Source organism: Mytilus trossulus, chromosome 10 (genome assembly GCF_036588685.1).
Source record: "Mytilus trossulus isolate FHL-02 chromosome 10, PNRI_Mtr1.1.1.hap1, whole genome shotgun sequence".
NCBI classification, from domain to species: domain Eukaryota; kingdom Metazoa; phylum Mollusca; class Bivalvia; order Mytilida; family Mytilidae; genus Mytilus; species Mytilus trossulus.
The window spans coordinates 54616690-54640413 of record NC_086382.1 but is presented as its reverse complement, the minus strand read 5'-3'; the positions used below and the strand labels follow the sequence as shown (position 1 = coordinate 54640413).

At 34.6% G+C, this 23724-nt stretch overlaps 1 protein-coding gene across 1 annotated transcript in view; it reads left to right on the top strand.

The window, feature by feature from the left end:
* Positions 1-16489, top strand: part of LOC134686355 (uncharacterized) — a 114344-nt gene extending 97855 nt beyond the window's left edge. The window contains exon 8 of the mRNA XM_063546030.1: positions 14757-16489. Coding sequence (XP_063402100.1) covers positions 14757-14800 — 44 coding nt within the window. The 3' untranslated portion in view covers positions 14801-16489. The remainder of the gene's footprint in view (positions 1-14756) is intronic.
* The last annotated feature ends 7235 nt before the right edge of the window (positions 16490-23724 follow it).

Genomic DNA, 23724 nt, shown 5'->3' with positions numbered 1-23724 from the left:
CAAAATTATTATATTAAATATTGTGTAATAGCAAGACATTTTCAATTACACAGTTTTCAGCAATAGCAAGAAAATTTCAATTATACAGTATTGTGCAATAGCAAGAAATTTTCGATTGCACAGTATTGTTCAATAGAAAGAAATCTTCAATTGCACAGTATTGTGCTATAGCAAGTATTTTCAATTGCACAGTATTGCGCAATAGCAAGAAATATCTAATTGCACAATAGTGTGCAGTAGCAAGAAATATTCAATTGGAGTTATCTTTCTTTGTCCAGAATAGTAGTTGATTCAACTTAAATTATTGTTTTATACAATTTACAATGTATTTTCACTTTTACTACCAACTGATCAATTAAAACAATCTTTACGATTCAGAGATAACAAGCACTTTTTTTTACATTTTAATATTTTATGATGTATTTAAATGAGCAGTAATTGTTGCAAACTCCTTTAGAAATTTGAATTGAAATCAGTTTTGGAATAAGGGAAAGGGGGATGTGAAAAAAAATGGGGGAGGGGGGTCAATTTTTCTCATTTCAGATTTCATAAATAAAAAGAAAATTTCTTCAAACATTTTTTTGAGAGGATTAATATTCAACAGCAAAGTAAATTGCTCAAAGGCAAAATAATATTTTTTTAAGTTCATTAGACCACATTCATTCTGTGTCAGAAACCTATGCTGTGTGAACTATTTAATCACAATCCAAATTTAGAGCTGAATCCACTTGAATGTTGTGTCCATACTTTTCTCAACTGTTCAGGGTTCAACCTCTGCGGTCGTATCAAGCTACGCCCTGCGGAGCATCTGCTTTCTATTTAATATCAAATTAAAACTGATGAATATAAAAAAACTAAACCTTTCATTACAAATTTCTCGTTTCTTTTCTATGCATTTGAAATAAACTGGTATCTGCTAGATTGAAACGATCCAAACATAGTAAAAAGTACAACCGTAAACCAGCTCAAAGTTTGTAAACTACAAAATGTAATCGGTTATTGTTCATTCCGTTTTGGTGTTTCATACCGACTTATATGGTTTGTATAAGCTTAAGACACTTTAAACATCAATGTGATAGGTATATTAAAGACTGTTTTACAAAAAGATGGAACTGTTTTACTTTCAAAGTCGTATTAAAGTGATATCTGTCATGTACGGATTTCGACTCTCACCGGTTAATTTCTTCTTTTACACGTGCTTTTAAAACTTCCTGTTTAAAAATCGCAAGTTTAAAAATTGTATTTTATGTGAATTAAACTTATTTTAACAATCATGAAGCGTTCTAGAATAATTTTCAAGCATTTTTTTCTTTTGTTTGATAATGGAAAACAGGTTTTCTCAAGAAAATACTGCAAACGATCGCAGAGGATTTGAAATGTACAAGTCAAGTCGGCACCTGTTTAAATCGGCATCTAGTCAAATTGGCACCTATTTGATGTCAATTCGGCATCCAATGATATTTGTTATAATATTTTCTATTCAATTAATCAATAACTTTTACAAAGTACATAGTTAATATGTTGTTGTGTATAAAGGTAAACAACGAAGCCCTCACCCTAGCTGTTGTTTTCTCAATGAGACAATTAGAAAATAAAATGGAAAACTATGAGTCCCTTTCAATAAATCAAACTGTCATGCCGAATAAATTACAAATTTAAGGTGGGTTTTTTTTCAAGAAAGTTTAAACAGCATTAAACCAACAATCATGTAAAATTTTCAACTGGTTAAACAAAATGCATAAAAAATATCCAATACCTCATATATATGATTAAAAATACACATTTAGTTGAGAAAAATAAATATATACAAAATGTACATGAACCCCCAAAAATCTGACAGTTAATATTTTTTGGACAATCCCTTCCTTAGGTATTTAACTCTTTTTGCTTAAATACTAAAAAACGTTCTGGCAACCCCTTTCTTATTTTTACTCTTTTTGCTAAAAAAAACTGTAAAAAATATATATTTATCATGGATGACGTATTGACTATATCATGTGTCGATTGAACCAGGTGCCGATTTGACTATACCGGGTGCTGATTCGTCCAGGTGCCAATTTAACCAGGTGCCGGTTTGACTAGAATTCTTTGAGATTACCGGAGTTTTATTAGACCTTTGATAACAGTAAAAAAAAAAGATTATTTACCTAACATTTTGTGGGAGAAGGGGGTTCAGACTACGTTCCAGTGAGAAATATACCAGCCTTTCTACAATATTTATTTGTACAACTCAGGTAGTCTTGACCTATGCATTTGTCTCTAAAACAAAACCAGCCAGTTGTCATCTTCACTTCACACACACACACATATACGAATATCAATCATATGCTTACGAGACATGTTAAACTAATTACGGTATGTGAAAATCAAGACTTGCATAAAAATATCCCAATATTAGATACAGTGGCGTCATTTTCCCTCAGAGTTTTCAGCTCTTTGATTAATTTTAGTTTCTTGTGTATAATTCGAAGTTTAGTATGACGTCCATTATCATTGTACTAGTATACATATTATTTTAAGGGCCAGCTGAAGGACACCTACGGGTGCGGGCATTCTCACTACATTGAAGACCCATTGGTGGCCTTCGGCTGTTGTCTGCTCTATGGTCAGGTTGTTGTCGCTTTGACGCATTCCCCGTTTCCTTTCTCAATTTTATGAAATACTTGCCATTGTTATTATCTACCTGGCTACTATGTTATATATATAACTAATTGAACACTTTTAGAATACTTTTAATTCTAGATTACGAAAAATATGACCAGAAAAACATTAAATGATCGTCGAATCACCCAAAAGTTTTGAAGTTGCACATAGGAATTAGTGCTCATTAGCAATCCTTGTGTAGGTTATTATGACCTGTACTTTTGGCTAAGATGTCAAAAAATATTTGTATAAAATATTTAATCGCCGACAAATCTATTAAGACAGTTAGTTTAAATTTCCCAAATGGCAAAAGTCGTAGGAATATTGTTTGTCATCAATATGTAGGACAACTACGTCAGTATATACGTAGTATATTATATAATAAGTTCAACTGTTCATCTTGTTGGCGTCAATTTCAAATTAGGAGACGAAATTTTCGTATCTTTTCAATTTTGAGGCATGAGTTCAAATTAGCGGCGGTCCGAGGTCCGCGACATTCCACTTTTGAAAGCGGAATTTTGATTTGGTTTCTTACTACGCCCGACGAAGTGACCTTCCAATTGAAAGAAAATAAAAAATAACTGCAAACCTTTTCACCAAAGTCTCCAAATAGACGATTTCAAAACTTATTGGGGCAAGGCGGCTTCGAGCCTTCAATCCGCTATTGGGTTGACCAGAGTGACATTCCCTCAGATCATTCATTTTGTTTTTATAGTGTGGAAAACCCCACAACAAATCTTAGTGAGATTGATTAGATGGGGAGACACAAATGAATAGATTGACTTTAAAAACTTTTTTACACATGTCCCTTATGTTTCTCGCGAAATTATCGTGTAATGAGCTCTCTTTTACACTATTTACGTTTCTTCTACAATACGGAAAAATAAGTGATATTCTAAATATATCCAACCTACATTATATTTAATAGTGACGTCATTGTGGGAATGCTACACTACGCAGAAGCAGGGATATCCTTCATTTATTTAAATCATTCTCAGAGGTCGTGCACTAATCAAAAATTGGTATTTGTTAAATTTAAACATAATTATGCTTGCTGTTGATGATTCAAATATAGAACAATTTGTAGGTCAACAACTTTCAAGATAAACAAAGACTGTGGGGATACATGAGAATGGGGAGAAAAACGATTTTATTACATTTTTTCTGTAAAATTCTATTTTGAGAATCTTTCTCCAATTCAGGAGCACCTCAATTGAAGAGTAATTATCCACTAAAATTTAAGTTAATGTATCTGAACACTTAAAATGTGACATTTATTATATGATAAGTAGTCTTCCATTAAAACTAAATTTTCTGTACCAACATAATCATTGTAAAGGTAAATTGAAAATGTTGCATTTTGTAGTTTAAACCAAGGACTTGTATAGTAACTATACAAATCCTTGTTTAAACCTATTTATTCATGAAATTTACAAATATTTCAAAATGTAGGATCATATTGTTTTTTATTAGTACCTGAATCCCTTTGATGAGGGTTGTAACTAGGAAGTTTATCAATGGAAATTTAAAACTGAATAAACTGCTTTTTCAGTCCTAACTTTCTAAAGAAAAAAAGGAAAAACATCTTAGAGTGATGTCACAAAAAATGGAAAATAGCCTTAGCCTGCAGTTCAGTGGTACACAATAAAGGTTTCAAAAAATATTGTAGTTGTTTTTAAATGACAGAATTCAGTTGCATTTTTGAATTACTATCAACTTTAATCGAATGTTTAGATTAAGAAGATGCAGATTTGGTCCAAATTGAATCTTAAACTAAGGAAAAGAAAGTACATTAAACAACAGTTGATATCAATACTGTCTACCTTTCTACATGTTCTAGCTGTTCTTTTTTTTCATTCTATATATGAAGACTATCAAAAGATACCCCCTCACCCCAAATTTTTTTTAATAATAATTGGAATAAGGCCGTCTTTCCCCTCAGAGCTATTCAGCTCTTTGGTACCTGAATATAAGCAAATCATATGATATAAATGTGGTGTCCTTCGTGCCACTCTACCCCCTCCTGTTTGATAACTTTGAAACGGTCAAGATCCCCACCCCTAAACCATATACTAGTATAATCAAGTATACATTGTAGGACAATATGATAAATCAAATGAAATATAGGGGAGTTCCTGCGGTCACTGAACACCCTTCTGTTTGAGAACTTGCAATTCGCAAATTTTTGGTTCTTCCCTCGCCGGGATTCGAACCCATGCTACTGTGATATCGTGACACCAAATCGCCTGCACTGCAGCCGTCCCGCTAGACCACACGACCACCTGGGCTCTACAACAATAAAGCTTTCAGTGGTCGTGTGTTACCTTTCCTATATATATAGAGTCTAAAAATAGCAACAATCAACATTCAATCTATCTAGGTGTGGATCAGTTTGTAAATAAACTGATGCAGTTACTAAATTGAATTATATAAGTGTCTAAGAATGTAACTTTAACACACCAATGAGTGATATAAAATTAGCTGTTTTATTTATTTATTATTCACGCAATATTTCGCTAAACAAATAAGCTTCATCGGGCGTGTGCATCTATCTAGGTGAAATCAGATGCATGACAAAAAAATATCATTGTTGCTTGAGCTACACAAAATTTTAACATATTGATTGAATGAAACAAATTTTTGCCGTTTATTGTACATAAACATTTTTTTTAGAATTAAAACAAATAGTTGTTTTAGTTAAATAGAGTTAAATAAAATAAAAAAGTATGATTTATTTTTTGGTTTCGGGAAGAACTGTTTTTCATTCCTCTCATTAAGTCCATCAGGTTCAAGAGTACGTAGCTGATGCATCCAGAACCTTTCTCTCTGTTTTCTCGTTTCGGAGTCCCAAGTTTGGTTTCTTCCTTTTGTATAAAACGACCGGTAATTGTTAAGTCTGATGTTGAATGTAGTTTCTGTTTCACCAACATACTGCAGCTTGCAATTTCCACAAGTAAGAATATACATACTATTTTCATGAAATATTTCATCTTCTATCCGAAAGCACTGGCGTCTAATCGAAAATAACTCTTCCTTTAAAAAAAATGTTCATCACCTCCTGGTATGGCCTATCGCAGACCCAAAAATCTCAAAGACATACTTCTGACATCAAAAGTAAAGAAACAAGAAACTTATAAATTTGGGTGTTACAAACAATGCGGTAGAAGGAACTGTAAGTGCTGTAAAGCCGCCAACACTGACCACTCTTTCAGCAGCACTGTAACCAAGCAGCGATACAAGATCTATGTTACATCTAATTGCAAAACGAAAAATAGTATTTATATTCTTACTTAAAAGCATGAACTGCAAATCTGAAAATATCATTTCTTGTGCAACCTGTCCCTCTTGTAATAGAAATCACATAGGTCAAACAAATAGACTAATTGATAGAGTGAGAGTTCATAAACAGCAGATAAAGGACCCGTCAATTCGAAATTCTCCCTGCTCTGAAAATTTTGACCGATGTGGAAAGGGAAAATTTAAAATATATCCCTTTTTTAAGATGTGGACCGAAGATAAAAATCCGCGTGAAGCCAAGGAACAATATTTTATTGAATTTTATAAGCCGACATTAAATAGGAAGTGAAATTCGGTCCGTTAATAAAATTCCGTAAGATATATACAATTACCGCATGACGTTACTATACCGTAACGTCACAAGTCGTTTCTATAACGTAACGTCACAAGTCGTTACTAATAACGATAAAAATTCTGTCTGATGAACCGCAGGAGATGCGGTGTAAGCGCTAACAGAAACAATGGTCGATTTATAATGTGATTGTTTTATGTTTTTTCTTTTAAACTATATTTTCTATACCAAGGACTTTTTATTTATCAAAATATTCAATCTGGTACATGAACAAAATGTCACAGGCACGATCGAAAGCGGTAGGAAAAAATTAAATTGTGGAAGGGATTTTAGAGGAGATATCCGCCAAATTAGGTACGTTATGTAATAAATATGATTCATGCATGTCATCTTTGAGGGAAATTGAATTGCAATCTCAAAGATACAATGACAAAATTGATCTGTTTTTCAACGGACAGTACATAAGCAGATATGAACCAAGTGCAAACGAATCGCAAAACGAGACCCAACTCTCGGACACTCATGAATTTTTTAAAGAATGGAATGACTTAAATTTTGAAAAAGAAGCATTCAAAAAACGATACCAGATAAAATAAAATGTGGTATAAATCACTGAATGAAAGAAAACAAGCTTTCTTTAATGCAATAAGAACTGAAAATCTTGTCAGTACGTATGAAAAATGGACAAATAAAGAAGATATTGTCTTTCCGAGAAAATTTCGAGTGAAAAGAATCGAAACAGAACCCCAAGAAGAATTCGACATTCGACTCAACCTAGCTCTTACAAAATTTCAATCAGAAATAGCCATTCTCCGTTTGAGAGTTCCGAAATACAAAGCAATTGTCGAAAAAGTGGACAATTTCATTCATGATGAAATGAAGAAAAGGAGTAGTGGGAAAATTCAAGAAAAACTCCTTGAACTATGGCAAACTGACACTCAAAGAGAACAAGAAAAGTCGGAACGAATATTAGAATCAAAGAACGAGTGGTTCGACAAATACGAAGAAAATTACGGCAACGAACCCGTCAAATCTATCACTCCCAAAAAAAGAAAGGTTGATAAATCAACGGGAAATAAAAACAACACACGCCGACAATCTTTTCCTCGGAGTAGATCAAGGTCCAGGTCAGTTATAAATAAGACTTATGCTTCAGTGGTTAAAAACGGAAGAAAACCATCAAGTAATAGAGCAGAGCAAAGTACTTATAACCGTACTGACGCTTTGCCGCAAAGACCACGTAGACGACAAATGCAAAATAGAAACATTTCCAATGAAGGACACCGGAATACTCATAATTATCAGCTTTCTAGAGATGAAACGCCTGATTTTGGAAATAACAATCATTTTTTAGGGGAAGGTCAGATGTGGAAAAAACGAAAGAAAAAAGTAAACTTTCAAACTTCTCAAAGACAAAACCGAAGGTAATTAATCTGTCGAGAAGAGATGTATCTGACCAGGAAATAAAGTTTTTGGAACATGGTTTAAAATTTACCCCAACACCAATATCTGACAATGTTGATCTTATAACAGATACCGACGAATTCTGCAGAAAACTCAGACTTCGTGAATTCTTTGGAAACACTAATCATGAAGATGGATCCCTGGTACGGAACAAAAAGGGTTCTAATCCTCAACCGAATAGGGACAAACATTTAGAAGAATATATCAATTGTTTAAAACAAACCGCCAACACAAATATTGTCGATTCACACGTAAAATCAAATCTGCCGAAGTCTCAACAAAAGACTATAACGAAACTTCAAAATGATCAATCAATTATAATAAAAGAGGCGGATAAAGGCGGGGGTATAGTGATTATGGACAAAGATCACTACAAAGACATGGTTCTTAATCAACTTGAAGACGGGGTATTCTACCAAAAAATGAATGGAATTAGAGACAAAAGTACAATGTCGAAAATAAGAAAACTAATAAACGAATATTCTCACAACCTTACCGATAAGAAAATAGATTATCTTAAAAATTTTAAGGTTAAAACCAGCAATTTTTACGGACTTCCGAAAATCCACAAATCCAAGGAAATTCAAGACCATGTAGAAAACTGTGATTCTATGTATATTATAATCAATAGGCCTACTGATCTAAAGATAAGACCGATTATTGCAGGGCCTTCATGTAGTACCCAAAGGCTAAGCAACCTCCTTGATATCCTGCTTAAACCACTTTGTATAAAAGTACCGAGTTTTGTCGGAGATGACATGGATTTTCTCAACTATATTTCAGACCGGGTACCTCTTGATACAATACTAGTGAGTTTTGATGTAATAAGCCTTTACACGAACATTCCTCACAAATTAGGATTAAAAGCTGTACAATACTAATTGGATAAGTATCTAGATGAAATTCCGGAACGTTTTTCTAATGACTTCATCATCAAAGGATAAAAGCTGATTCTTGAGAACAACTACTTCCAGTTTGACGACACTTATTACCTTCAAATCAAGGGAACCGCGATGGGTACAAAGGTGGCACCAACATATGCCAATCTGGTTATTGGTTACATAGAAAAACAACTATACGAAAAGATACCTTCCGAATTCGATGAAAACTTCAGGCTTTACATTGAAGAAAATTGGAAGCGATATCTTGATGACTGTTTTATTTTCTGGACAAAAAGTGAAGTTGAACTAGATAAATTTCATTCAATGCTGAATGCCTTAAATGAATCGATACAGTTCACTTACGATTCCAGCTCTTCAAAACTCCCGTTTATAGACATCAATATTATGAAGAAAGGTGAACAAATTATAACGGACTTATACTGTAAACCCACTGATACCCATCAGTATTGGATTTTAGGTCATGTCACCCGTCACATACTAAACGAAATATTCCTTTTAATTTAACCCGACGTATATGCACAATAGTATTAAATTTGGAGTTACATGATAAGAGACTACAGGAATTGAAAAATTATCTAAAGAGACAAAACTACCCAGTCAGTTTAATTGAAAATGGAATTAAAAACGTATTGAACATTCCAGTCGCTGAACTTAGAAAATCAGTATCAAGGAATGACAAAAAAGATAAACAACAATCAATTTCGTTTGTTATAACTCATAATCCACGTAATCACCAGATCTTAAATTCGGCTAAAGGGTTTTTACCTATTCTACATAAATCAAAAAAATTAAAAATCTTGTCGACAAATCACAGCTTATTGGGAGCCGTCGACAAGCACCAAATCTGAAGAAACTTCTCACACGAGCAAACTTCAGTACACACAAGGTAGCAGAAATACAAAAATGCGGGGATCCCAGATGTGGAACGTGCGAAATATTAGCAGTGGGACAAAGTTAAACTCTAAAATCTGGCACAGTAATCACACCGAATAAAAGCATGAACTGCAAATCGGAAAATATCATTTATTGTACATGTGCAACCTGTCCCACTTGTAATAGAAACTACATAGGTCAAACAAATAGAATAATTGATAGAGTGAGAGTTCATAAACAGCAGTTAAAGAACCCGTCAATTCGAAATTCTCCTTGCTCTGAAAATTTTGACCGATGTGGAAAGGGAAAATTTAAAATATATCCCTTTTTTAAGATGTGGACCGAAGATAAAACTCCGCGTGAAGCCAAGGAATAATATTTAATTGACCTTTATAAGCTGACATAAAATAGGAAGTGAAATTCTGTCCGTTAATAAAATTCCGTAAGATATATCAAATTACCGCTTGACGTTACTATACCGTAACGTCACAAGTCCTTACTATAACGTAACGTCACAAGTCGTTACTAATAACGATAACAATTCTGTCTGATGAACCACAGGAGATGCGGTGAAAGCGCTAACAGAAACAATGTTCGGTTAATGATGTGATTTTTTTGTATTTTTTACTTTAAACTATATATTTATATATATACAACTCGTCTAAACATCAACCCAACAATGTTAGATCTGTAAATTTGCTTTCGCAAATTTTTGGTTCTTCCCTCGCCGGGATTCGAACCCATAATTCTGTGATATCGTGACACCAAATCGCCTGCACTGCAGCCGTCCCGCTAGACCACACGACCACCTGGGCTCTCAAAAAAAGAGCTTTCGGTGGCCATATGTTACCTTTCCACGTCAGTTTTAATCTAGCGGCGTACTACAGTACATGATATATAAGGCATGAAGATGTTATTGTTACAGATCAGCTAAATTATCTATAGTAAAGGATCCTACAAATTAATGTAAGATACAGTCACAGAAAATAATTATATTCATAAGTACGTCTGAGTCAGTGACAACCCTACAACAGATGTATCCATCGGATCGCCATCAATGATGGTGATACATGGCTGTGTACATAATGTATATACAACTCGTCTAAACATCAACCCAACAATGTTAGATCTGTAAATTTGCTTTCGCAAATTTTTGGTTCTTCCCTCGCCGGGATTCGAACCCATATTTATATATATATATATATATATGCAGCTAGTCTAAACATCAACCAAACAATGTTAGATCTGTAAATTTGCTTTCGCAATTTTTTGGTTCTACCCTCGCCGGGTTCGAACCAATGCTACTGTGATATCGTGTCACCAAATCGCCTGCACTGCAGCCGTCCCGCTAGACCACACGATTACCTGGGCTCTACAAAAAATAGAGCTTTCGCTGGCCCTGTGTTACCTTTTCACGTCAGTTTTAATCTAGCGGCGTACTGCAGTACATGATATATAAGGCATGAAGATGTTATTGCTACAGATCAGCTAACTTATCTATTGTAAAGTATCCTACAAATTAATGTAAGATACAGTCACTGAAAATAATTATATTTATAAGTACGTCTGAGTCAGTGACAACTTTACAACAGATGTATCCATCGGATCGCCATCAACGATGGTGATACATGGCTGTGTACATAATGTATACACAACTCGTCACTCGACTAAACATCAATCCAACAATGTTAGATCTGTAAAAATGCTTTCGCAAATTTTTGGTTCTTCCCTCGCCGGGATTCGAACCCATGCTACTGTGATATAGTGATACCAAATCGCCTGCACTGCAGCCGTCCCGCTAGACCACACGACCACCTGGGCTCTACAAAAAATAGAGCTTTCGCTGGCCGTGTGTTACCTTTCCACGTCAGTTTTAATCTAGCAGCGTACTGCAGTACATGATATATAAGGTATGAAGATGTAATTGTTACAGATTAGCTAATTTATGTATAGTAAAGGATCCTTCAAATTAATGTAAGATACAGTCACAGAATATAATTATAGTTATAAGTACGTCTGAGTCATTTACAACTCTACAACAGATGTATCCATCGGATCGCCATCAATGATGGTGATACATGGCTGTGTACATAATGAATATACAACTCGTCTAAACATCAACCCAACAATGTGAGATCTGTTAATTTGCTTTTGCAAATTTTTGGTTCTTTCCTCGCCGGGATTCGAACTTATGCTACTGTGATATCGTGACACCAAATCGCCTGCACTGCAGCGGTCCTGCTAGACCACACGACCACCTGGGCTCTACAAAAAATAGAGCTTTCGCTGGCCGTGTGTTACCTTTCCACGTCAGTTTTAATCTAGCGGCGTACTGCAGTACATGATATATTAGGCATGAAGATGTTATTGTTACAGATCAGCTAACTTATCTATAGTAAAGGATCCTACAAATTAATGTAAGATACAGTCACAGAAAATAATTATATTTATAAGTACGTCTGAGTCAGAGACAACTCTACAACAGATGTATCCATCGGATCGCCATCAATGATGGTGATACATGGCTGTGTACATAATGTATATACAACTCGTCTAAATATCAACCCAACATTGTTAGATCTGTAAATTTGCTTTCGCAAATTTTTGGTTCTTCCCTCGCCGGGATTCGAACCCATGCTACTGTGATATCGTGACACCAAATCGCCTGCACTGCAGCCGTCCTGCTAGACCACACGACCAACTGGGCTCTTCATAAATAGAGCATTCGCTGGCCGTGTGTTACCTTTCCACGTCAGTTTTAATCTAGCGGCGTACTGCAGTACATGATTTATAAGGCATGAAGATGTTATTGTTACAGATCAGCTAAATTATCTATAGTAACGGATCCTACAAATTAATGTGAGATACAGTCACAGAAAATAATTATATTTATAAGTACGTCTGAGTCAGTGACAACTCTACAACAGATGTATCCATCTAATTAAATGAAATATAGGTCGAGTCCCTGGGGTCACCTTACCACCTCATCATTTACATTTACTATAGGCAGGGCAGTCAGATCTCACATTTGATCCCTGTAGTAGTGAACATTTGTCTGATTCTTGTCTCATCACTTTTGTACTATAGAAAACAAACTCCGTTTCCTTTCGAGGGAAACCAGTTCATGCATACTATTACATGTTCATGCTAAGTTAACTTGTACTACTTGCAGTCAACCAAAACCAACGTTAACTTCAAAGTAGAACAACTGCAATCATTGTAAACTTGTACCAGTGCAGACTCACCAAAAAAACTATACATTGATTTTTGCATTGCTTTAGAAACCTTGATAACATTTAAATTATTTGCCTTGGTTGACTGCAAACAGATGATGTTCTTTCACTAAATAATTCAGAATTTGGTGACTATGTGGAACGCATCTATCCCATTGAAGTAGAGATAAAGGATACTACAGATACAGCTAAGTCGGCTTCATATCTTGACTTACATCTAGAAATTGACAATGAGGGTCGGTTGAAAACAAAACTTTACGACAAAGGAGATGATTTCAGCTTTCAAATTGTGAACTGTCCATTTCTATGTAGCAACATTCCAGCAGCACCTGCATACGGGGTATATATCTCCCAATTGATACGATATTCCCGTGCTTGCATGTCCTATCATGATTTTCTTGATAAAGGGTTGCTGCTCACAAGGAAGCTATTAAACCAAGACTTTCAAATGGAGAAGTTGAAATCATCCCTTCGTAAATTTTACGGACGCCTTCACGAGTTGGTTGACCGTTATGGAATAACCGTTTCACAAATGATATCGGATATGTTCCTTACGTCATATCTACAATTCCCTTCCCTTCCATGAATGTGACCTACCGAATTAAGACTATTTACCGGATTTGATATCACATAAGCAACACGACGGGTGCCACATGTGGAGCAGGATCTGCTTACCCTTCCGAAGCACCTGAGATCACCCCTAATTTTTGGTGGGTTTCGTGTTGTTTATTCTTTGGTTTTCTATGTTGTGTCATGTGTGCTGTTGTTTGTCTGTTTGTCTTTTTCATTTTTCGCCATGGCGTTGTCAGTTTGTTTTAGATTTATGAGTTTGACTGTCTGTTTGGTATCTTTCGTCCCTCTTTTAGTACAAGTTGACTTAATAATTGATTCAATAGATAAACATACATGTACTATATATGAATGTTTAATGTTGAAGCAACATTAAAACAGTTTTCATAATTACGTTCATCTTGATTTTTGGTTAACTGCCTTCAGCGCTTACAGCGCTTTGATTTGATTTGGGCCTGTTTTTATCAAAGTGGACCCCAAAAAGGTCTAGATTATTTAAGTTAATTATGTTTGATTTTAACAAAAAATGTAACAGCGTGGTTATTTGATATACTAAATTAAACCATCTAAAATCGAAATTTGAAAATAGGGCAATAATGGGTATATATAAATGTCCAGTTTTTACACTGTTTATGAAATTTTACCACTTTCGTTCTTTGTCAGAAACCGTGCTTATTTTTACCTACTTGTTCATTGGGTCATACCGTGTATCATCAGTACAGCAGATTTAGGTACTAACCAAGCGGGCATGATCGATTTTAACCTTTCACAGTAACGAAAACCTCTATTTTGCTTTATAAATATTCAAAGTAAATTTCTTGAAACATTTCAAATTCCTGCTCCCAAATAATTTTGGCATCAATTTTTTCCTATTTATAAAACAACTATGATATTCTAATTAGAACAATTAACTTTTACAAGCGCAAATTGTTTTGAATGTCAACACAAACTTTCAATTTCGATACATTTATCGAGACATTTACATGTTTTATCTGAAAGGAAGCTAAAACAAGGCAAAAGTAATAGTTACGAATCATAAACCTACCTGTGATTACTCATTCCTTGAAACTTTTTGGGTAATAAACGAGTATGAAATAAAGATTTTGAGTAGGGTGTACAACAACTTAACTATGCACCATACATAAGGATTTATGTGGTCAGCTAAACACCGTACACAACTCTTCTTTCGAAATAAAATATTGAAAAATAACATGTGCATTAAAGATTTAAATGCCACTTATTGAAACAGCTTTACTTATTACACACACACAGTGGCCTTCTATCTGAAAAAGATGTATCACTATACAATTCCTTGCTCTACTAGCTGTTTACGAATTTGCGGTAAACAATTTTGTGACCTTCAGCTGCTTTAAATATCCACATTAATAGATATATCTGTATATCATATTGATAACAATAACACAATATCTTTTTTTATTAATAATACTATGTTAATAATCTGATTCAATTTTTCAATTTTAGGTAAAAACAAAAAGAAACGACTCACAAAATCAAAACAACTTTAACCGAAGGAACAGAAATATGGTGTAAAACTAATATTATTATATTTATCTTGAGTTAGTTTTAATAGTTTTTAATTCAATTTATTCAAGAAATTTGTATAATCAAACATAGATAGTTTTATGCCCCCATTTATGCGCTTTATGTTATCTGGTCTGTGTGTCTGTCCGTCTGTCCCGCTTCAGGTTAAAGTTTTTGGTCGAGGTAGTTTTCGATGAAGTTGAAGTCCAATAAACTTGAAACTTAGTACACATGTCCTTCATGATATAGAGAGGTTTAGCAAACGTTCAAATTTTACTGCCAAATTAAAGTTTTTATCCCAATTCCACAGTCCACTGAACATAGAAAATAATAGTGGGAATGGGGCATCCGTGTACTAGGGACACATTCTTGTTTCAACTGACATATGTTGATTAAGATTCATGACTTATATTTACATTTGGTATTTCCTTTTTCTTTCCACATAATTTCATGTAAAAAATGGATTTTAAATTTTCAAAATATAAAATGACTGATTTTATAGGCCGCAACTTTTTGGCGGTCGTATAAAGTTTAAAATGTCATTGTAAGAGTCTTCATCGGAAAACATAAATGGTTTCCAGAAAATTACTTGAGAATAAGCAGATGAATTTCTATGAAACTGTACCAAAAGGTTGAAAGGGGCCAAAAACTAGCATTTTTCTTGATTCAGGATCTCTATAAAATTACATCGCAAGGTTTCAAACATTAAAAAAAGGTTAATCTGATAGAACTAGGGGAAAAAAACCAAGGATTTTCTAGTTACAGGACAATAATTTGAGTATAAGTTTATGAATAGGATACCAGATTTGGCTTCCAGCAAGGAGAGCGTGGTAAAGTTGATATTGAATTTCACAACAACAAAAGCTACCTGATCAACGATATAATAAAATTTAACAGCATTCTCTTTTACTTTTTTCCCAAAATTCATAAATACATGGTCGGCAGGTTTGTAAAAAAAGACAATGAAAAATGTTGGCCTTTAGTGTAACATAATTGCATATTATGCACCACTGAATAAACTTCATATCATATGAACATTTTTCAAAAATTTCCCTTATTCATTTAAACAAATAATTTCCTAAATTGAATACAATAATTTACTTATAACCACAAAAGGAAAGTTGGTATTGATTTTGGGGGTTATGGTCCTAACAGTTTAGGAATTAGTGGCCATAAAAGGTCCTAAATAATCATTTTTTTTCTAGTTTCCAGACAATAACTTGTGGAAAGGTGTATGATCTCTCTACAATTATACCAAAAGGGATGGTTAGGATTTGCTTTTGGGGGTTATGGCTCAAAACTTTAAGGAATTCGGGTTAAAAAGGGGCGGAAAAGAAGGGTAAAATATTCTTCAAATATATTTTTTGATGCAAAAATAAAGGTGGGGAGGGGAGTGAATTTTTTTTTTACAAGGTGGGTATTTTATTCAAAGGGGTACTAGCTACGAGATATATAAAAAATCTAAAGTAATCTAAATATGGATCGAATAAGTAATCAAATGTTTTACCGTAGTTTCACTCTCATTGTTGACATTCTTTTTCTTTAAAAATAACCAGTACACGTACAATGGATGCGTTGTCAATCTCTAGCTAGGGGTTAAACTGAAGTTCACATGAATACGGATTTAATGAGGTCGACTGATTCACTTGCAAGTGAATTAGGAAATATCAATGTTTCTTCGCTTAATTTGACAAAATTGAACTATTTTGGCTACTTAAAGCGAATTATTATTTTACTATTTCACTTCCATTATTGATTTAACAAAACAAAATCTTACTTTAGATTTTTTATATATCTCGTAGCTAGTACCCCTTTAAAGTCTCATGTAAGCTTTTTGTTTACAATACAGTATCGCATAGTATCAGGTTACATTTTTCACTTATTGTTGTACAATAATTGACAATAGCTAATTTTTTTAACATTTATATTCATTTATATATCCAAATAAAATATTAAAAAATAAAAAATTGTTAGTGTTCTTCCTTATTAGCTCAAGGGCCATGTATCTGTTCTCACCACTTGGCGTCCGGCATCCGTTGTCGTCTTCCGCCGTTGTTGTTAAAGTTTTACATTTTTAACTTCTTCTAGAGAACCACTGAATAGAATGAAACCAAACATAGCATGAATGTTTCTTGTGAGGTGTTGAACAAGTGTTGTTACTTTGTAGCCTATCCATCATCCAAGATGGCAGCCAACAGGGGGGGGGGGGTCTCAGTTTATCATAGGACCCTTTGGGAAAGGCATACAAATGACTTCTTTTGAAGAACCACTGAATGGAATGAACAAAACATGGCATAATTGTTCCGTATAAGGTGTTGACCAAGTGTTGTTACTTTGTAGCTTACTTATCATCAAAGATGGCCGCCATTGGGGGACTTAATTTAACGTAGGACCCTATGGGAAATGCATACAAATGACTTCTTTTAGAGAACCACTTAATGGAATGAAACCAAACATAATAGGAATGTGCCGTATGAGGTGCTGACCATGTGTTGTTCCGTTGTAGCCGATCCAATATCCAAGATGGCTGTCAGGGGGGACTTATTTAAACTAGGACCCTATGGGAAATGCATACAAATTACTTCTTTTGGAGAACTGTTGGATGAAATTAATGTTCCTTATGATGTTCTGACCAAGTGATGTGACTTTGTGCCCGATCCATCATCCAAGATGGCCGCCAGCGGGGGACTTAGTTTATCATAGGACCTATGGGAAATGTAGACAAACGACTTCTTTTAGAGAACCTCTGAATGGCATGAATATTCCTTATGAGGTGCTGACCAACTGTTGTTACTTTGTAGCCAATCCACCATTCAAGATGGCTGCCAGCGGGGAATTTAGTTTAACATTGGACCCTATGGGGAAATGCATACAAAAGTATTCTATCAGAGAACCACTGAATGGAATGAAACCAAACATAGCATGAATGTTCCTTATGAGGTGCTGACCAACTTTTGTAACGTTGTAGCCAAATTTTATCTTTTTTTATATGATTACACGTTTCTGTGTGTGTTGCATTTTAACGTTGAGTCGTTTGTGTTTTCTTTTATTTTAGAGATATTGAGATAAGACGTGGCACGGTACTTGTCTATCCCAAATTCATGTATTTGGTTTTGATGTTATATTTGTTATTCTCGTGGTGTTTTGTCTGTTGCTTGGTCCGTTTCTGGGTGTGTTGCGTTTCGGTGTTGTGTCGTTGTTCTCCTCTTATATTTAATGCGTTTCCCTCGGTTTTAGTTTGTTACCCCGATTTTGTTTTTTGTCCATGGATTTATGAGTTTTGAACAGCGGTATACTACTGTTGCCTTTATTTAAAACCCGAAGTAGAGTCAAGTGAGCAATTCAGGCTCTTGAGAGCCTCTATTTAAGTTTTCATGTAAATTTGATAATCAATTGCTGATATTTTTAGATTTATATTTATTACAATGATAAAAAAAAAAACAGATGTGTATTTTTATTATTCCTAATGCGGGGTTCACACATTGCCGATTACTGCTCCTGTTTGAGACTAGACAGCGATACGGCACGAAAAGTGAAAAAGTCCGATTACTATCCTCAATTATCTTGAATGTCCTATCATTGTCCGAACGCAGTCGTTTAAGTTCGTAACAGATTCCTATGGGTCGGGAAGATACCGACTAGTTCGGCAAAGTACCCCGACAGTTTACGTGCGTCCCGTAACATTCGTTGAAACTTAGCCGATTTTGTTTAGTCGGATTACAATCTTGCCTATGTCTTGACAGGTTCTGCTGTATCGCGTCGAATTCATTACAATGTTCTGTATATTCTGGACGATGTCCTGTGGAACGGGAATGATCAATGCTGTTTTTCTGCCGATTAAGTAGAGGGCATTATGTTTTCTGGTGTGTGCCTACGTTCGTCCGTATGTTCGTTTGTCCCGCTTTAGGTTTAAGTTTTTGGTCAAGGTAGTTTTTGATCAAGCTGAAGTCCAATCAACTTTATGCTGAAAATATGTATTTTTGTTTAGTTATTTGGTCATTAGAGGGTGAAAATAGGTGCTACATGTACATAATCACATGACTTGTAGACAACTTTTCCATATCAACATTTAAATCCTGATGTATGTGCAATAATGCCACCGATTATAATCACAACATTCAGGTTTAAGGCTCTAAATTTGCAATATGTGACTCTTTGCTCCAAAAAATATCAAAATGTGGCTACTATTATTTCAAATGATCAGTTAAGACCAAAAAATCAATTGTTTTCTGAATTTTGTGTTTCTACGTTCTAAAATTGGAGGGAGTAATTGGTTGTCTGACACCTAACGTCTGTACTGTTCCGCCTATATCAGACGACCCACTTTTTAGTGTGAATATCTTTTAAATTATCAGTTAATCCAATGCACTTATATTGTTTGCTTATACACATTAACCACTACCTCTATTTACACACGAGAATAAATACATCCCATGAATATATACATGACCGAAACTGGAGCGCAAGTCATTGGACTCCAAATGTTTGTTGTCCTATTTCAAATAAACAATTGTCACATTTGCGCACTTATTAATAAGCTGGTTGATATTGATTTATTTTCTCTACCTCAATAAAGTCGATCGCACTTGATGTTACTTAACGCATAGTCCTCTAGTAATGCACTCTACTGTAAATAGTATACATCGCCTCTAGTCAGAAAATGAAATACACTGCAGTTGATTATTAACTGTAAAGTGTTGATTTTTCGGAACAAAATAGTTCATCGTAAAGTTTAGTAGATACAACATCTTTTACAAAAGTTTTTAGACTCTGCATAAAATTGTTTCTCATATTATTTAATCTACTGCATCTCAAAATAAAATGGAACCGGTTCTCTTCCTCAGTTCCACATAGCGGACAGATTGCACTGTTTGTCGTTTTCTAAATTTAGACTTATCACATTGAAGAGTATATGTATTACATTATAATTTGGATTTGATGCAGGCACGTAAGGAAGAGTAAGGTTCAGATCCACTAGTATTCCAAATAGGATGAATGCTTCCAAATTTAGTATCAGCATAGTTTAAAATATTTTAGTTTAGTTATCCAGTAGTAGTTTACCAAAGAGTTTTTTTACTTTGAAGGAGGGCTTACAAGTAGATCATGTGGTGACGGCAGATCATATAATTTTGTGATTGTAACTATTTTACGAAACCAGCTGTTTGATGACTCGGATTTCATTGCAAGTTGACGGAATGCTAAGTCACGTTCGACAGAGTTAACATTATCAATAATGCTTCTACAAATACCAAGAATTCTTTTGTGAAGAATTTCCGCTTCAATAGGAATTTGTCCAATTAGTAATATAACTGCATCATTTGCTGTACGGTCCGGTAAATGTTGAATACGTTTTAATAGCTTCACAAAATATATTGTAAGACTACTCATATCTGTTTTTTAAAGCAGTATGACCTCAAGTCCGTATAAAAGCCTGGGAATCACATAGCAGCGGATAAGATGAAGTGAAACCTTAGGGTTGACTCCATTTAGACCATAAAGTCCAGCACCCATCAGTGAGTAAACGGTTTGTCTGGCTAGTTGAATGCGACCAGGGACAACCTCTTTAGTGCCTAGACGGGAAAGCTTATGACGCTGAATACCAAGATGAACCGCGTTTTCCGGAGTATCCAAAATTTCACCGTTAATATACCAGACATAAGAGTCAGCACATCTGTAGTTAAGAAAAAAAGTAAAATCACAAAAATACTGAACTCAGAGGAAAATCAATTTGGAAAGTCCATAATCACATGGCAAAATCAAAAAACAAAACTCATCAAAAACGAATGGACAAGAACTGTCATATTCCTGACTTGGTACAGGCATTTTCAAATGTAGAAAATGGTGGATTAAACCTGGTTCTATAGCGCTAACCCTCTCACTTTAATAACAGTCTCATCAAATTCCGTTACATTTACATGATGCGTTAAATAAACAGTCACAATCAATAAAATAGTCAAAATATGGGAACATCAGTCATCATCGTATAACATTTTAACAGGACACAACAACATCTACGAACACATGGATTGATTTGAGTGTCTGACGTCAGAAAAATTATATACGTCACATAAATTTGTCGTTCAATGTGCATACAATAGTTATCAAAAGTACCTGGATTATAAACAATTTTAAATTTTACATAGGCAATGAGCGCAGACAGGGTTAAAAAATCAAAAGTATGTAAGAATAAATTACAGAAATCGAACTAGTCCAAAAGTTATACATAGAATTTATGAGAATCCAAAACTTTTAAAAGGAACAATTTAACAGGACACAAAAACCTATCCACGAACACATGGATCTACTTGAGTGTCCGACGTCAGAAAAATTATATACGTCACATAAATTTGTCGTTCAATGTGCATACAAACAATTTTAAAATTTACATAGGCAATGTACGCATACAGGGTTAAAAAATCAAAAGTATGTAAGAATAAATTACAGAAATAGACCGAGATTCAAACTAGTCCAAAAATTATACATAGAATATATGAGAATCCAAAACTTTTTAAAGGGAACAATTTAACAGGACACAATAACATCTACTGTCTAAGAACACATGGATTGATTTGAGTGTCTGACGTTAGAAAAATTATATACGTCACATAAATTTGTTGTTCAATGTGCATACAAACAATTTTAAAAAAATTTCATAGGCAATGTACGCATACAGAGTATGAATGAATGATTTTTTACTACTAATTAGATAACGAAATTTATTAGCGTGAAAAGTTTGTAAATCTAACAAAGAATGTATTTCGTATGGACGGTTTGAAACTAAGGTGACATCATCCTCGACTGTCGGGACTCCTACGTAGATTGAACCAATATGAGAACCTATACGATAGGTTTCGAGTGTAGTGAGAAAAGAATGTATGAAAATTTATAAGCTGATGGGGATCAGACACCACCCTGTCTGACACCTTGAGATTCCAGGAATTTTTTGGACGTTTGTCCTTGCCATTTGAACTAAGAGTTCAGTCCTTAATACCAGTCTTAAAAAAAGAAGCCAGTTGGGTCAATAAACGCATTAGATTCTCCATAGGCCATAATGTTAACATTTTCTTCTGTTGCTCAGGCCATATCGTAAACTTGGATATGTATGATAGCTCGTTTTGAAGCTGAGACACTTGGACATATGTGGTGCGATTTTCGGGGTTGCAAGTGTGAATCGTTTTCCAGTCAAGTGCCCAACCCCGAAAGATAGTGAAAAATACACTCTCCACAGAAAATAATTCCAAAATTCTGACCATAAAAATCATTAAAAAATATGTCCTTTGTAATTTTTTGATCAGGTTTATTTTTGTATACTTTTTTTCACATCACGTCAGCTCTATAAAACACCAGTCCTAGTTCATTTATGTCAATTTTTTAAATCAAAGCTCCCACATATGCATGGCGGACTATTGTTTTAATGAGAATCAAAAATCTGTGTTCCTCATCTCAAGGTCCTTTAGGGGTCTTGTCCCAGTTGTCACCGCATAGACCAGCTTTATTCATTTCTCGAAGAAGACCATCGTGCCAGACCACATCGAAAGCACTTTTAGCATATGTGAGTGCAATAATAAGTGGATTCCCATTCTCTTTAGCCTCAGTATATAATTCAGTAAGAATAAGAGCAGCAACAAGTGGTATTTCACCTTGCGTTTAAAAGCCTTTCTGTAACGGACTTTGTATATTGGAAATATTGTCCTTATTCCTGACTAAGATGTAATTGTTCAGTTAATTTCCTAACAGGATTAGTAATAGTAATCTTCCTGTAGGAACCAGGATTCTCTTTCGGTTTCCCCTTTTTCTTGAAAACAGGACAAGCAAGTCCATTTTTAAATATAGTTGGAATAATATGGTTTGAAAATGAGAATGTTATGATAGATGTTAAAACGTAAGAGAGAGTTTTCCCACCAAATTTTGAATGTTCACAGGCTACTCTAGAGGCATCAGGTGCCTTTCGATTCTTAAGTGAATTAATCATTTGTACCACCTCCTTTTCTGAGACTGGGACCAGAGTATCTCTATTATCAGTATAAGTATCGGTCAAGGCTGATAAGTCACCAGAGGTACATCAAAGTTCAAATGTATTGTGGTAGTTTCTCCAAATATGGACTATATTAATTATTTGCGCAAATTGCGACCCCAGCATGCGCACGTTTTCTGTCAACTACATCATCGATAATTCCATCGTCAAAACATTTTATATGACAGTTAAAATCGGTAAAATTAGAATACAGATTATCCTTCTCATGGCTATAGACCCAGTACTCTTGAAGTAAGATGATATCAGATCTTTTAATAAGTTTATAAAGATACGTTAAATAAGAGGTCCGTCCTTCAATTTTAAAAGATAAAATATTTAACATATGTAAAGTTAAATTCTTGACTGATTCGATAGGTGAGATTGTTGACTCTGGTTCTGAAATCTCGGGATCACTTGGTATTGTCGAAGGACATTTGGTTGACGGAAATGATTCTGATTTCTCTGTCTTGTCGGAGGAGGGTGGTACATTGGTTTCTTTGGTGGAGAATAATTCATATGTGGCAGGTGTCTATTCGGCGCACGAGCATGGTCTTAAAAAGGTGACTGTTCAGTATACGATATGATATATACTATGACTGGGCGATTGTTCATCTCCTGCCTCGTCATTACGCATTTCAAGCTCAGAATCAAATAAAATGTTTGTACAAGAGTCATTTGAAGGATTTTCATACTTAAACTGGTCAGCATTTTGATTTTTAAACACTTTTTGTTTCTTCTTTCTTGTTCTCGGTTGTTTACGTCCATTATCTATTTTAAAGTCAATGAATTTATCAGCTAAATTTGAAATTTTATTGTCTTGTTTAAGTTGTTCAAATTCTAATGAACGCATACGTTGTTCCATGGCATATGATCTAGAACTATCTTCTCGATTAA